Genomic DNA, 16,320 nt, shown 5'->3' on the forward strand with positions numbered 1-16,320 from the left:
GCAGGAATTTTATTTGTACTTGAAACAGGGAGACAATTATCTTTCTTTTTTTTAGCAGGAGCAAAAGATCAGCAACAAGTCTGCAAGTATTTCTTTTAATTCCCGTATTTGTTCAATGCTGTGATGTTCTGCTGCTGCAGATGGGTCTTTGCTAATATGTCACACAAATTATTCCTTTTCCTTTCAACAGTTTCGAGTGTTCACTGCTCCCTTCCACAAGGTGGGCTTCGCAGATTTCTGGCTGGCTGATCAGCTCAACAGCCTGGTTGTAATACTCATGGATCTGGAATACATGATTTGCTTCTATAGCTTCGAGGTTCAGTGGACGGACAGTGATGGACTTCTGGCAAATACAGGTAGAGAAATGCTGCCAGCCTCGTGAGTGCTGTCAGAATGACCTGAAAAATACCAAGCAAGGCAACTTCTTAGGCAGCTGGTTTGAAGAGGCCAACCAATGACACGGAACTGAAATAACTGGCCTTTCTTGCAAGTGTGGCATTGGAGAGATTCTCTCGTTTCTTGCTTCCATCCAGAGAAATGGAATTTCACATCAGTGTTCGTTTCCTAATCCAGTCGTTTGGCCTGACTTGCACATTCATCAGAGGATGTTAGAGCACTTATTGATTGGAAAGACAAAACAATTTTCCTGGCGTTGTTTCATTTCAGTGGTTTAACCACGTATTTGCTTTTAGCCTGTTGCTGTTGCTTAGCACGAAAATGAGTTGCGTGAGGTCGTTAACCACACTTTTCAGTGCTGTAGCCTGGTTCTTAAAGGCTCCATCAGCATAGCCTAAAGCACGAAGGGATTTAGAAACTTCCTCAGAAGTCCTCACATGTCACATTTGATGCTATAAGAGCAGGGTGGTGCGTGCTCTGCCTCTCTCCTTTCTAGCCAGGGCAGTCATAGAGCTGGTGTGTGAATTTTGACTTTGGCCTTCCCAGTGGGAAAGCCATACCTGGCTCCTACTGCATCAGGCTGTGTTCTTTCCATTTTTAAGCAGTGACTGCTGGCAAATTGTGTTGTCTGATGGTTTTGACACTTGCTAAGAGAGATTGCAGCACACTTCAATAAGCATCAGCGTTCGCTTTGTTTTTCCAGTCTGTCTGATCTTTATCTTCCATTTATGACAGTGTTGGAATTAACTACGTATTTATCTTATTAAAAAAAAAAAAAACCCAACAAGTTATAAAGTAACTGCGTGGATAATGACTTGTTCTCCAAACCCTGGAATAAAGTGCTTCAGAATAACTATCAGCTAATGAAGCTGCCTCCATTAGTTTGAGTAAGAAACAAATGTTTGCTAACGTTTGGGTTCTCTGTTTTAAATGTGCTGAGCAAGACTGCAGAAAAATATGCCTGGGGGGTTGCAGTTAGAGCTGGGATTTTCTTGTCATTTCCTTAACAAGAGGACCTTCAGGCTTCATGTGTGACATGGTGCTTTGTTTGTGTTGTTGCCTCTCACCCCAGTTGTATGTTTTTTTTATATGCAAAAAAGTTAAAAGCTACTGACCCTGTATCCCTGACACTTCTTTCTTGCAGATAATCAGATTTGTTACAGCTACTCCTACGGAGTGAGAGCAGTTGTCCAGTGCATCCCTGCTTGGTTGCGATTCATCCAGTGCCTGCGCCGGTACCGCGATAACAAACGGGCCTTTCATCTGGTTAACGCTGGAAAATATTCCACCACCTTCTTTGTGGTGACATTTGCAGCCCTCTACAGCACTCACAAAGGTACTGGCTTATGTTGGAAGGTCGGTCATTTGCCCATCGGCTCCTGCTCCCCAGGTGTGCTTATCAGATCACACTCTAGAAGGAATGCTGACAGACCACCTCAGCCACTTGCTCACCAAGTTGGAGTGATAGCAATATGAAAACGCAGTGTTGGTTCTTTATATTTAAGTATTGTGTCGTGGTGCTGAGCTGGTTTTCCATTGGTGACTCTGCTGTTGAGGAGTGGTCATCGTTTATCTGCACAGCTCTGGTGGGGCAGATATGTCTCACCAGTTTTTTCTGTTGAATGAGAACATCCTGGGCTAAGTCATGGGGTTTTCCTCTTCCATGGGGAGAAACTTAGGACTGGCTTCCCTTTGAAGCGTAGGCTTTGACCTTTCAGCATCTGTGAAACATCTCAGTGGAAAGTCAAAAGGCTGCCTAGCTGGTAAAGAGTATTTCAGCTCTAAAGGAGGAAACTGGAATACCTGTCAGTTCTTGCTGTGATGGGAGGTTGGGCGGGAGACGTCTAAGGAGAGGGAGAATGTAGGAAATACTTCTACCTTAGCATTTGTGAACAGTTACAGCTTGTCTGTCATCCCTAAACACAGAGAGATGTGCACAGTGCTGGGAAAACGCCCTCTCTCTGGATTTTCCTATGTGTTTTTATCCATGTTTTTTTCTGCTGCTGGCAGGGAGTTGTTTCCAATCCATTTAACTGCAGATTGAGCTCTGATCCCCAAGTTCCCCATCTCCCTGGAAACGACAATTACTTGATTCTGCTTCTTGCTCTGAAGGAAAAAGCTTTTCGTGTCTGCACTTCAGGCAGTCATCCTGCCTCTCATTGTTCTCAAGTCCTCAAAGCTGTATTCTTTTATTTGAAAATATACGCCTCCTTTATCTCCTGGAATTAGCAGCTACACATGCTCATGAGCTATTGCTTATCCTGAAATATGATTGTGGCAGGGCAGGGAAAAGGGTTGGATGTATGCTCCTAGTTCCCATGCTGGTTGTGGGTGGGGAAGCAGGGTTAGTAGAAACCTTCCTGCGGCTAAGAAGTGGTTCTGGAGCCATGTGTGTAACATTTGCCAAGCTTTGCATCTTAATGGCACAAACAGCATGGCAACAGTGGTGATGGATGCTTCAGAGCTCTTCACCTTGCTCCTCATGCATCCCCTCCTGCTGCTCCCCCACAGGGCTTGCTCCCATTGTAAGTTGCTTGGTGCCAACCTGCAGCCCTTTTCTTCCAGCCCTGCACTCTGTTGGTCCCAGCTGCTAAGCTGTGAGATGAGACACACACAGATTGCCTGGCTGTAGTCAGTGCTGGTATGGTTTATATATAGTGCCTGCCTTTAGGAGGATGAGGGATGCTTCTCCCTCCCGTGGGGACACTGTGGAAGAGCCCCCTGCGGGAAGGCTGGGATAGGTTTGGGACAGGAGGAAAGCCAGCATCTGGGTAAACATCCTATGTAAGGACTTGACCTTATCCTACTCCCCGAGAGGTCTGCATCCATGCCAATGCTCTGACCCTTGTTCTCATTGCTGCCGCACACAGCTGGTGCCTACCCCTGGCAGCTGGCAGGCAGTGGGCTGTAACGAGGTGTTTATGAGCCCAGCCCAGGCTCCTTCCAGTGCCTGAGACCTCGGTGACTCCCAGCTTTGCTCTGTCCCATTCTCCTGGTGGCAGCTGATAGAGCGTAGCTGTTAGTGTCGTGCAAAAATAAATAACAATTTGGGAGCTTTGTGGCATTTGGAAATGACACATCGCACAGCTTTTGCAAATGTCACTGTGCTGCCTGGACTGGCAGTGGTTTTGTGAGCATTGCCTGAAGACCTTGCTATGTCTTGTCAGTGCTGTTGGCTGTATCCCCCCGCTGCCAGAAACGCGCCCTTGGAACTTCTTAATTCTGTTAAGATCTGCTGGAATCTTATCTGTGTTCTTTGCACGCGTTTCCCCTTCTCTAAACTTGGAGTCGGATGGACTGTTAGCAAGTGTTCACTATGTTGCTGTTGGAAGTAGAAGCGCTGCTCCCCCACGCTTTCTGTCTGCCTAAGTATAGCAGAGGCAAACGCTGGTCTCCTATTTACAAAACAACTATGAGGGGCTGTGGATGTTTGCTGCTAGGAACACCAACACTGCCCCAGACAGGTGTCAGAGGGGGGTGAAAATCCTTGCTGCTTAGACCTGTTCTAAATGGCACTTAGTAATGAACCTGTTAATTGCTGTTTTAACAAGAGTTTTATTTAAACAGTTTTTCATGCCTCTGTTTGCAAGTCTATGACTTATAAGTCTGGAATGAGAGCTTTCAGCTGCCAGGAGAAGAGGGTAATTTGTGGCCTTTTCTTGGGAGGTCAGGTAATGTACACCAGGCTGTTCTCCCTGGGAGTCCCAAGGAACATCATGGCCCTCTGGGGAGGGTTGTCTTCCTCCTCTGAGTTAGAACAGCAAATAATTTGTAGTTGTTCTTTAGGTTTTCTCACGTCTGCCAGCTGCGTGGCGATGGGCTGCGTGGTTAAAAGGGTTTGTCAGCATTAAAATCCAGCTAATTCACCTGGAATGCTCTTATTTATAAAATGCTGGGTTTTCATATACTGGTTGAAAACAACTGGAACCAAACAGATGTGCAAATGCCACTTTGTTACGAATAAGTGACACGTGCCTATGTGGTACTGCTTTATCCGTAGCTGCCAGAGCAAAGGTTCCCCCCAGCAGCGACACAGAAAGCTCCTGACTCAGTTTCCCCAAAGGACTGCAGTTTAATAACCCCTCGTGCAGCACATAATTCTGGTTAGAGAAGCAATTTTCTTCCTTAGGGTTTGGATTTCAAATGCAACTTGCTCTGCTCTTTGTGCTGTGCTGTTAGATGCAAGGAACCAGAGTACACACGCTTAGTCCTCTCCCAGACTGGTGCTCTCGTTGTCCTGGAATGAAGCTTGTTTTGCAGAGCCCCCCTCCAAGCTATCATCTCCCAAATTAGTGCTGCTCAAGTGAGAGCCCCTTACAGAGAGCAGGAGCAGTGAGCACTGACTCGAGCTGCCCGCCCCGCTGCCGGCTCACAAACATGAGCACATTTCAGGGAAGACAGCAGGAACCAAAGGGCAACTGTTGCTAAGCTCCCAAAGGAAGAATTCTCAGTATTTTTATATCGCTCAAAGGAATGGGAAGCAAAGGCCGTGTTCTGTAAATATAGTCCTCTGGGATATGTTTGCACAGGCAAATGAGGCCTATCTGTAACTCTAAGCTACCTAGCAACTGCAGCGTGTGCTGGCTGCAGTGCAGCAGAGCAGCAGCCCTGTCCCCTGTAACTTGCTTTTTTAAGCTGAAAACTGTGAAGCTTGTTGCCTTACAGAGGAATAGAGATATGACCCGATGAGGCAGCAGTCGTCCCGAGATTAATGAGCTTCTGCAGGAAGGTGTTGGACCATCTCTTACTCATAGCGAGCTTCAAGCAGGCCTGAACAGATGAAGATGAATGGGAAATGTGCTGCTGTGTGGAAACCCAGTGGAGGACTGCAGGTCTGTTTCCCACTCCTCATTCATCACAGCGGTTGAGGTTGCTGCCAGCTTTGACACCGAGTGGTGCAGCTCACTTCACGCTGGGTCACTGCTTCTCCCTGGGTCTGTCCTAGCATTGCACAGCCGTGGCTTCCAGGTGAGGGGATGGTGGGCACACTGGGTGCTACTGGGAGCTGTCAGAGGTTACCTGGCTGTGTCTTAACTCTGCCATCCTCTACCTGCCATAGTACTGGTGGCTTAGTTGGGGCATCACTCATAGCTTGTTGCCACCGTGTTAGAAATTGCAGGATGTAACCCCCGTGGAGAGAATTTGCAGATAGGTGGAATGGTAATTAACTCTCATCCTGAACGGCTACAGCAGGAGATGAGCGAGGCAACGTGAGAGCTGGGGCTAAAATGAATTAAACAAGTCAGACGTTGGTGCAGAAAATAGCCATACCTCTTAAACAGGAGGGAGATCATCTTTTTACACTGGTAGAGGGTAATAAGACAAGAGGGAATGGCTTTAAACTAAAAGAAGGGAGGTGTAGATTAGATGTCAAGGAAACTTACCACTGAGGGAGTGGTGAGAAGCTGGCACTGCTGCCCAGGACTGTGGGTGCCCCATCCCTGGAGGTGCCCCAGGCCATGGATGGGACCTGGGCAGCTGAGCTGGGGGGCAGCCAGCCCATGGCACAGAGTAGAGCTTGGTGATCTCTGAGGTCCCTTCCAACCCAACCATGCTGTGATTCTGTGGTAGCGAAACGAGTGGGAGAAACCAGCAAAGCAAAATAAAAGGATGCTTAGAGTTCAAGTGCAAATTTTTAGTTAAAAAGGGCCTTTTTTTTTTATGGCAGAGTGGAACCACAGTATTTGTGAGACCCTGTTGCCTTTGTTATTCCTTGCATGTCGGTACAAGATCTCTCTTTCTCCATGTTGGAACAGCTGTCAGCACTGTGGCAAGCCAGATCGTTTGATTTAGGTGTCACAAGAGCCTTAGAGAGAGCTTAGATTGACCTCTTGAAGTAAAACAAACTTTGTAATGGGATTAACTGTCTTCTTTCCTAAGTGGCTGCCTTCCTGCGGCTCGCCTTAGCACAGCATACTGGCAGCTCCATCAGGGTGATTATTTGGAGCCAAAATGTGCAATGTCTGTCACATTGCTGTGAGCTAGGATGAGTTTTGGTCTGAAACCCTGTCATCCCATGCCCAGGAGGCCCTCAGTAATGAGTTGTGTTCATTAGCCAGTCTTTCTGATCCTTTTTTTCCGGCAGAGTGGTGGCAGTGTCATTAGCAGAGTACGTGAGGCATTGCCACGGGGCAAACATTTCCATCCTGGCCTCTGACCCCATCCCAGAGCCAGCCTGCCTTCCCACGCCAGCTCATTGGCACTAATTGCTCAGCCAGGGCTCCAGGTGATGCTGTGGATGGAGGGGGGAACCACCCCCTGACCGAGCCCTGTGCCTGGTGGCAGGCATTTATAGGCAGTGGGATTGGGAGCTGCCTCTGCACCCTGAGTGTCAGCACAAACGAGGCGTGAAATCCTGCAGGGACATTTTCCAATTCTTTGTAGGCCTCTAAATGTCAAGTGGGATGCTTGGTGGTGCCAGCAGCCGGGCTGTGGGGGAGAGGCACCTCGGCACCCTACCAGGCAGTGAATCATCCATCTGGTCCCAGCTTAACGTGACTGGAGAAGCGAGAGCACTATTGAGTAAGGTGTAAGTGAAAGGGATGGCTTACCAGTTTACCTTCCAGATCTGTGCCAACTTGGGGTTCTCTGGGGCTGCAGGAACCTGGGGGGTGCAATAAGTCACCGTTGGTTTGGTTTTTTTTGGTCAGGGACATCGTCAGTGGGCACGGGGGGGGAAGGGTGGATGGTTGGACTAAATGACCTTAGTGGTCTTTTTCAAACTTAATGATTCTATGAATCTCTAGATTAGACCACAGCATTTATTTCTGATGGTGAATTCAGCTGTTCTTATTAGTGAGACTGCTGGCAAATGGTTGCATTGGAAGCCCCATCCTTCTCAGTTAAACACCCCCCGGTAACACTTCTCAGACGTGAGAGATGACACTGGGAGAGGAATCCAATCTGTCAGCAGGGAGTGGTGTGCTTCCTCCAGCTTGCAATTAAATCGTGTATCTCCCTAACAAAAAGAATGCTTTATCCATGAGAGTGCTTATCCAGGCTGGATGTGGCTCTGGGCAGCCTGGTCTGCTGGTTGGCGACCCTGCACATAGCAGGGGGTTTGGAATTGGATGAGCATTGTGCTCCTTTTCACCCCAGACCATTCTAGGATTCTATGATATGGTGATTCAAAATTAGGCACGTTTATATTGTCCTACACAACCCAGTGTAAATCAGCAGAATATATGTATTTATTTAGTCAAAACAGGATTTGGGGATTTCCCCGTTCTACAAACGCAGGATTTAAATAGGAGAAGAAATTAGAGGTTGCCTCTTGACAGCTCTTCAGTGCTATCTCTTGCTGCTTTACTTTAAATTGCGCCCTGAGGCAATAGTAGAGGTTTGCAGAATCTAAGGGAAGGTTGTTCTTAGGAAGTGGTTGGTATTTGACAAAGCCTGTCAGCTCACAATGAGTCCTGCTTGTGCTCCTCAGGGCTGTTTGCCTTTTTGCTGCATTAAGCCCACCATTGCGTCTCTGCCATCGATCAGCATTAAACAGAGATTCCTGCTGGTTGGGGGAGCACTGCTGCCCTTCCTTCCTTTGTAATTAGTTACTGAGGGCTCAGTAAGACTTGGTTTCAAGCCATAAGGTGGTGGTGGGAACGTGCTTTGGGATGCCATCTGATGGCTCTTCTCTTGGAGGTAAGTCACTTCTGGCTGTCTCACTCCTCCCTTTGTGTGCTGGGGTGGAGTTAAGGAGCGCATCGCTCACAGCCTACCTGGGTACGTGCTCAGTTTGCTAACATTTCCCACCGGGCACACTGTAAATATGTATTTCTTTCCTTTGGGTTCCACCTAATCTGAGGCTGAATGGCTTGCCGTTAAAGGAGCCTGTGTTTGGCAAGCCTCGATCAAGAGGCTTCTAATTCATGCTGGAGGTGGAACTGCTGCACACAGTCAGATTGGCATCGTGCAGCAGGGCTCACCTGGCTGTGTTTCCTGATAACCTCAGACTTCTGACAGCTTTTATCACAGCTTCCACCATCAGCAAAGCCCGCAGCTGGCAGTGGTGGCTGACACACCACGAGTGCTGCTGTGCTCTTATCCAGGTCTTCAATAATACATGGCATTGATTTTTTTTTTTATTTTTTTATTTTTTTTGCCTGTGTTGAATACTATATAGTGTTTACATTCCCCAGAATAATTCAGCAGGGTAAACAGATAGTATTCTTTGGAAGTAAAGTCAATATTAACTGCATTCGGAATAGTATTTGCTGTCTATCTTTGATGGAAAGTGACTTTTCTCTTGCCTGTGTTTGGAAGGGGCTATAATTTCTGCCTAGTATTACTCCTTCAGAATGCATGTCAGAAACTGTTTCCCCCATGGCTGCTGTTGGTATTGAATATATTTGTCTATCAGCAGTTTTTGCAGGCAGTAAATTCAGTTGCTACACGTGCCTGTGGCTGTTTTCCTGCTCTGTGGCCATTCACAGCTTCAGTTCAAAGGTTGAAGCCTTCCATTATTTATCTGTGTGACCTTCTGGGGCAATTTGCGGGTGTGTTTGTGCAGGGTACCCACTGGGATTGCCTTTTACAGGGGAAGCTGAGGATGCTAATGGAAATCCTGCAGTGAGGGTTGCAAGTGGCCCTGGCAGCGTGCAGCTCCCCATCATCTCTGCAGCAAGCGGAGGTGCCACGGGTGCTGCAGCAAGATGCTGAACTCAAGTGCCTCTGACACAGCCCAGCACCTCCAGGTTGCAGACATGCTCATTAGAACACACATTAAAATACACCCCCTGCAAGAGGAGCTGAAGCTGTGCCTACAGTTGCAGTTTTGTGCTGACGGCGTTTCCTCGTGCTGTTTGGAATAGCTTTGTAGCTTGGGATGTTGCTGGGTGGCAGCACAAAGGGCCTCACACCTCTGACTGCCAGCTATGCTGCAGAAGGTTTTCTGCAGCCCGTGGCATGATGAGAACTTCAGTCTCTTTCCCCTCTCGGAGGTGTTGAGATCTACCAGGAGTCCAGTGCATTTGTGTCATCCCGAGACTCTCTCATGGTGGATCTGGTGGTTTCTAGCACATCATTAAACAAAATAAAAATAAGATGAAGCAGCTCCTGTTGAAATAGACCCTGACATCGTACGTACACACAGCAATGTATTGCTCCTCAAAAACTGGCAGGCGGTAGATGGAGCCTCTGGGCAGAATGCAGATGCCTTGATTTTCTACCCCCCTGAGCAGTGCTGAAGAGGGCCACTAGGACCAGCCAGTGGAGATTGAGATATAATTGCTTGCCTGGAGCAGTAACATATTTCTGTGCGCCGGCTGAATACCAATGAGGCCAGGAGGAAGGAAGGTATCAAACAGAATCACAGGCAGGAGGAAAAAGAAGGTAAGTGATTAAAGGATGGGACTCAATGGCTAAGGCTGAAGACAATAGGCTTGTTCTGATGAGAGCATTCTGCCAGAGAGTGGATTTGGTTTTGTAATGAAGTTTTTCAGGAGCTGAGTGCACTGCAGGATGGTGGGTGAGAGAGAATACAGGAGCCAGTGGGGGGATTGGAGGTGGGATGACCTGTCTAGGATGGTATGGGTTCGTCCCCTCTGTGAATGGAGGATGTCCCAGCGATGCCACTTGGCTGCTCCTCAGTGCTGCAGGGCACTGCCGTGGATGTAACCCTCAGCACTGCCTTCTACATCTCCCTGAAGGTGTAGAGTTCCAGTTTGTTTGAATTCTGTCCTTAAAAACAAACCAAACCCAAACCAAACAGCCTGGCCCAACCTTCAAGCCTAAGCCCCTGTAGGGAGCCTGCAGCCTGCAGGGTAGTTTGGAGCGTTTTAGATGTTGGAAAGCACTTAACCCCTTAGCTGCCTCTTGGAATGATCATTTAGGATCTGGTAGGGGAACTGAACGTGGAGCCAAAAATAATGGAGGAAGGCACAGCCTTAGAGTCTGGGTCACTGCACATCAGCAGCTGTCTGTTTTTCCCTATGCAAAAACCTAGTGAAGGAGCTGCTGGGGGAGGACAGTGTCTTGCAGTTGATTGCTAATTGATAAGCCTCAAGCGTCACCTGAGCCCTGTTTTGTGCCAGCAGCACTTGGAAACGTGGCATTGGAGCCCACGTGGTGCAGGACATCCATGTGGCAGCCGGGTCAGAGCTGCCCTGGGTGCCACCAGGCTGCAGGGAGAGGAGGGTGAGCGCACCACTGCTGGTCCTGTGTGACAACAGGCAGGGTGGGCAGACCTGCACAGCTCAAGTGAATCTCTTGTCCTTTTCCTCTGCTGATTCGAAGCTTGGCTGCATAAATGGTTTTAATAGGTTTGCTTTAGGGGATGTGTTTTGAAAAGAGAACAAGCGTGTGTATTTGACCTGTATCCTGCACATCGTATCCAGGGAGCCTGGAAGGCATAATGGGGGGAGCGTGCTCTTACATGGTGCCCCTCATTTTCACCTCCATTAATTTTGTCGGATCGCTGCTGTACGTTTGTATCAGAGTTGCTAAAAAGGGAAGGAGAGAGCAAACGGCCCCTTTTTTTCCATAAGGCTTTGGTTGTTTTCCCCTGTTCTGAAGCATCCTGTGGGATTCCCGTGCCGTCCGTCTTCATTCAGGTTGTTAGGGGACTAATTTTGCTGTTTGCGTTTTCGCAAACTAAGCCACGCTCTTACGAAACCCTCCTCGTTGCCTCCTTGCTTTTCCTTTGTACAGCCCGTGTCCTTTGTGAAATGCGGCCCTCAGCTTCCCCCTGCTGTCCGGACTGAGGATGACAACCAGCCTGCCTCCCCTGCCACGAAGATGAACGTTGTACTGCACGTCTCGGTTCCAAATGCAAAACGTTGACTGAGTTGAAGTAGGCTTTTGAAAGAAGCAATCCACTTCAGGTGGTACAGAAGTGTGCTGTTCTTCTCTTTTGCAGCTAAAAACCACAGCGACACCCAAGTGTTCTTCTACCTGTGGATTATCTTCTATTTCATCAGCTCTTGCTACACCCTCATCTGGGACCTGAAGATGGACTGGGGTCTCTTTGACAAAAATGCTGGTGAAAATACATTTCTTCGAGAAGGAATTGTCTACCCGCAGAAAGTGAGTGTGTTACAGATGGCTTCTGCTCTTGTAGCAAAATGCATTTCCATTTGTTTCAGCTGCAGGTTGCAGTTGGCTGCTTTGTGCCCCCTGCATGCTGGGCATGAGGATGTTCCAGTTTCAAAGAGATGCTGCTGCTGGTGCTTTTAGTGAATGAGGAGCAAATTCTCTCTCTGCTGCCTCTGCACCAGGATGGTTGTATCTGCAATGAGAAGTTATGCAAACGTAAGCCAATTTAAAAACAGACCTTAGCACAACTGTGCAATGCTTTGCATAGATGACTGGCAGGGTCTTTTCCCCAGGAGTGAAAGGGATGTAAGTGTTACTGTGTACCTTGTATTGTGCAGACAGTCTATGTGCAAGCAACAAAGCTGATTTAAGAGTTGAAGCACACAAGCCTGCCTCTTCTTGAAGGCTTTCTTGCTGACCTGTCCCATCTGTATCTCGTGCTGCAGGCATACTACTACTGTGCCATTGTTGAGGACGTGATCCTGCGCTTTGCCTGGACCATCCAGATCTCCCTCACTTCCATGCAGATCTTTCCATATGCTGGGGATATCATTTCTACTGTTTTTGCCCCACTTGAGGTTTTCAGGTAAGGCTGAGCGGCTTGTTTGGATTTCGTATTACTTGTAAAACATCAGCAGAGTGGGAAGCCTCTTGCTCTTTGGACTCTGAGTTGGAGGGGGAGGTCTTGCATGGCACTTAATCTGAGCAGGGTGCTGAGGAACACTGCAGCAATGTGGGGCTGGGTCTTTGGCTGCATTTACCATTCCCTCTGCAACTGCTGGATCTAATAATCTCAAAGGGTCATTACTAAGTTACTCCTTATAACTGTATTGTTGGCAGAAGCATTTGATATTTCTCTTAATCTCAAGTTCACAGTTATTCCCAGATTCCTACTCCTTTCCACCAATTTGCAGCCTGCCCCGTTGGCTTGCACCCTGCCCCATTGCCCTGTGGGGTTTCAGGTCTCTTTACACCCTTGTGCTCTTGCTGCAGACCCCCATATGAATAATCTGTGTAGCCCAACTTCACTCGTGTGCATGGCAGAGGTTGCCATGTGTTTTTCCTTCCTCTTGTAATGCGTGCAGACTCGGGCTGTCATCATTAGGACAATGAATGAGCCTGCCAGCCTGTTTGTTCCCCGGGGAGCTGGGAGATGTCACAGCAGGTGTTGCTGGTAGTTGTTTGCTGTTCCTCCGTACTCCAAGCACGTTCCCAGTGGCACTTTGTGATCACTGGGAATAATCAGTGCTGTCCAGGCTCACGGATCAGTGCTTCACCAAACACAGTGACGCCTATAAAAACGGAACTGCGTCAATAAATCTCTTTTTTTTTTTTTTTCCCTTCACCCAGGAGGTTTGTCTGGAATTTCTTCCGTCTGGAAAACGAGCACCTGAACAACTGTGGTGAGTTCCGTGCCGTCAGGGACATCTCCGTGGCACCGCTCAACGCCGACGACCTGACTCTGTTGGATCAGATGATGGACCAGGAGGATGGCGTGCGGAACCGCCGTAAGAACAAGCAGTGGAAGCGCAGCCAGAGCATATCCTTGCGCAGACCTCGCCTTGCTTCACAGTACGTTTGGCCTCTCCTCCTGGAGCTGTCGTGAAGGCAGTCCCCTTTACAAAATTCCCCTCCTGCACTAGTAGCTGTGTCCAGGCGTTGACATCCAAACATGCAAGACAGGCTTTTCCCCTGTTTCCGAACTTCAGGCCACCCCAAGATTTCAGTTATCCTTTCATTAAGATGTCACGTGAGATCTCAGACCCCTTCCCCTCCCATATCCAAACCCGTGCAGTTTTTCTTTTCACCCCTCATTCTTACACCCAAAACATTCCCCCATTTTGCATCCCACGCTCTACTGGCTGTGCATCTTTGTGGCTGCGGGATGCTTTGGTGTCTGAGCATCACTTCTTCCCCCCAAGCACAGCTCCAGAGCCCTTGGCCAAGAGAGCAGCTCCTGGGGTGAGGAAGCACAGAATCATAGAATGGCCTGGGTTGAAAAGGCCCACAGTGATCATCTAGTTCCAACCCCCTGCTATGTGCAGGGTCACCAACCAGCAAACCAGGCTGCCCAGAGCCACATCCAGCCTGGCCTTGAATGCCTGCAGAGATGGGGCATCCACAGCCTCCTTGGGCAACCTGGACACGCAGGGAGCATTGTGCAGTAATGGCTGCAGAGCATCTTCCTGTTTCATTGCTGCCTGGAAGGGGTGGGAGGAGGAAGGAGCAGCCTCAGCTCCCTGATGAGTGTTTTCTGTTTGTGTTTCTTCCCAGGTCCAAGTCTTCTGACACGAAGGTATTGATAGAGGACCTAGCAAAAGAAGTGAACACATGAAGCAGCCACGATCTCTTATTCAGCATCCTTTGTTTTCTCGTTCTGCTCCCCTCTTCCCCAAGTAACCCAATCTCTGGTACAGTTCCAGCAGCAAACAGGAGAAAACACTGAACACATTTTCCGAGCTCTTCCAAACCAGATCCTATGGACTCCAACAAGCTCACTGTGTTTTGTTTCTTTTCTTCTGCGTTAATTTTGATGTCCTATTTTAACAAACAAACAAACACAAAATAAAACATTTTACTTTCTTTTGCCAATAAAGAGGACAGTTCAGGAAAGAAGGATTGTTTACAGTCTCAACAAGGACATACACACCTGTCTGGATAAAGAAGCATCATAGGGACTCCCTATTGGGACAGTGCCGAGAACACCCTCGGTTTCTGCTTGGCCCGGTTTTGACTGGTTGAAACCGGACTTAAGTTTTTAAATCTGATTATTTTTTGTTTTATTTTATTTTATTTTTTTTCTTCATATCCAGCGCTGAGGCACTGGCTGCACTTGCAGGGAAAGTGCACTTAGAGCAGTACCTTCATTCATGAAGCTACTTTTTAATTTGATGTAACTTTTCTTATCATATATATTTCTTTTCTTTGGGAAATGTGATGTATGTGTTACGTATAGTTCTCACATAATTTATGGAACCTGACAACCATCTGAGAGTGCTTTTGAGTCCTGTGCAATGAAGGTTGTACCGGTGACGCGAACCCAGGAATGTGGATGGAGATGTGCAGGGTCGTGGGGTTGTGCACCTGTTTCCCTTTGATTGCTTGCTTTCTTTTCAGCTTTAGTTGAAACCAAAGCTTTTCTTTCTGACTTTGGGTTGCTGCTCCCACTCCGGGCACTGCTGTGGTGGCAGCTGAAGGCTGGCTTGCTGCGTGACAGCAGCACACACCGTCACACCGCCCGCTGTAAGGGAGGGCTGGGTCCTGCTCCAGTGTGAGCAGCTCAAGGCAGAGCCTTCCCAGCATCATCGTCTGGATCTCACGCTGGATTTCAAAGCCTTCATCACCTTTAGCTGAGCCCAGCAGGTAGGAGCAGCAGTGCTCCTTGCTCTCTCGTCCTGCAGCAGAGGCAGCACGCGGCGGGTCCTGCCAGAGGTGTGTTGGGCTGCCAGCAGGAGCTGGGCTCTGCTCATTACATCTTTGCCCTGCTGTCTGTTGGCTCCCGTCTGGTTTCAGCGATGGGATTGCAGGAATCCCTGCTGTCACATCCTGGGTTCTGTTCTTTTGCCCTGGGCTGGTAGCACGGCTTCTCCCCTGACTGCTGCCTTGCATCTGTTCTGATTTTGTCCCCTGCGCTTTTCGCCCGGAGGATCTGAGGAAGGAAACTCAGTTCTCTTCCTTTCATTTGGAATAGGTTAAAATGAAGCGGTGGTGGACCTGTGCCAGAGCAAGGTCGGTGCTGCAGGTTGGGAGCTGCAGGTTGCAGGCAGTCAGATTCTTGTTGTGTAGCTTCTCAAAGCCTTATGGAAAGCCTTTCTCCTTCCTGGCTCCTTCCCTTGCCTTTATTTTTGTTTCTGCCTTTGCTGCCAGAAGAAATAAGCGAAAAGGGGAGGCGGTGTGCTGCAGCTGGCAACAATTATCTCCCAAAATAAAGCACCGTCCCCTTTGGCAGGGAGTTCCCAACCTGCCAGCAGCCTCAGACAAATCAGGAGGGCACATTCCTCCCAAACCAGCCCTGTGGAACACGCAGCCATCACAGCAGCGTGGATTGGGATGGAGGTTGGCAACGGGCTGGCTGAACTGATGTCTGCAGGGGCCTTCAGCTGCCGTGGGTGTCCCCATGATGTGCCACCGTGCACACGGGCGCAGTGAGCTGCTGCCTTCAGCCTCCATTTAACTTCAGTTCTTATTCCAGAAGGCGACCGGGTTGTTTTGTCTCCTTGGAAAAGAGGGTTTGGGGCTCCTAGGGGAAGAGCGGATGATCCTTGCGGCAACCGTGCCGGCCACAGCTGGCCTCACCACTGCTGGAGGGTTAGCCTGGCCCTGGGAACACCACTGGAGAAAGGCAGGTCTGTGGGAGGAGGAGAGGAGAGGGCTGCTGGCACCCTTTGGTGCCCAACCACGGCCTCATCCTCCTGGCACTGGGGCTGCAGAACGCCCCGGCTCCTCCCCATCCCTGCCACGTTGGTCTCATGGTTCTGCCGCCCCGACCTGTAGATGTCCAAAGTAATTATGGAGTGTGATTAGTCCTCTGTGGGTGCTTGCTTTCTTCCTTTCTCTTTCGCTATCCCCTTCTCCACTCTTCTCTCTGGCTAAGTGGAAAAGGTGAGGACAAAGACTTGCCGCTTGCTTGGACTCATGGTGTACTGTGACTGCGCTGTTAGCTGTCTCCTCTTTCCTTCCCAAATGGATATCATTTCTGAAGTGTGGAATAACCCTTCTTGATAAGTAGGTTTTAAAAAAGAAAAACAGAAAAAAAAAAAAAAAATGCACAATGTGATACTGTTTCCTAGTTCCTAGGTGGTTGTATAAAAGCAAAGTTACTGTGATTGTGTTTTTAAAAGGAAAAAGTGATTGGTTACTCAATCTGTCCTTTTTTTTTTCATTATTACAAGC

General features: G+C 48.6%; 1 protein-coding gene across 1 annotated transcript in view; it reads left to right on the plus strand.

Moving 5' to 3' along the window:
• Positions 1–16,274, plus strand: part of XPR1 (xenotropic and polytropic retrovirus receptor 1) — a 79,586-nt gene extending 63,312 nt beyond the window's left edge. Inside the window, exons 10-15 of the mRNA XM_031595616.2 lie at positions 191–356; positions 1,541–1,732; positions 11,252–11,418; positions 11,874–12,013; positions 12,778–12,999; positions 13,702–16,274. Of these exons, the coding sequence (XP_031451476.1) occupies positions 191–356; positions 1,541–1,732; positions 11,252–11,418; positions 11,874–12,013; positions 12,778–12,999; positions 13,702–13,762 (948 nt within the window). The 3' untranslated portion in view covers positions 13,763–16,274. The remainder of the gene's footprint in view (positions 1–190; positions 357–1,540; positions 1,733–11,251; positions 11,419–11,873; positions 12,014–12,777; positions 13,000–13,701) is intronic.
• The last annotated feature ends 46 nt before the right edge of the window (positions 16,275–16,320 follow it).

This window comes from Phasianus colchicus, chromosome 9 (assembly GCF_987193195.1).
Source record: "Phasianus colchicus chromosome 9, bPhaCol1.hap1.1, whole genome shotgun sequence".
In the NCBI taxonomy this organism is placed as follows: Eukaryota; Metazoa; Chordata; class Aves; order Galliformes; family Phasianidae; genus Phasianus; species Phasianus colchicus.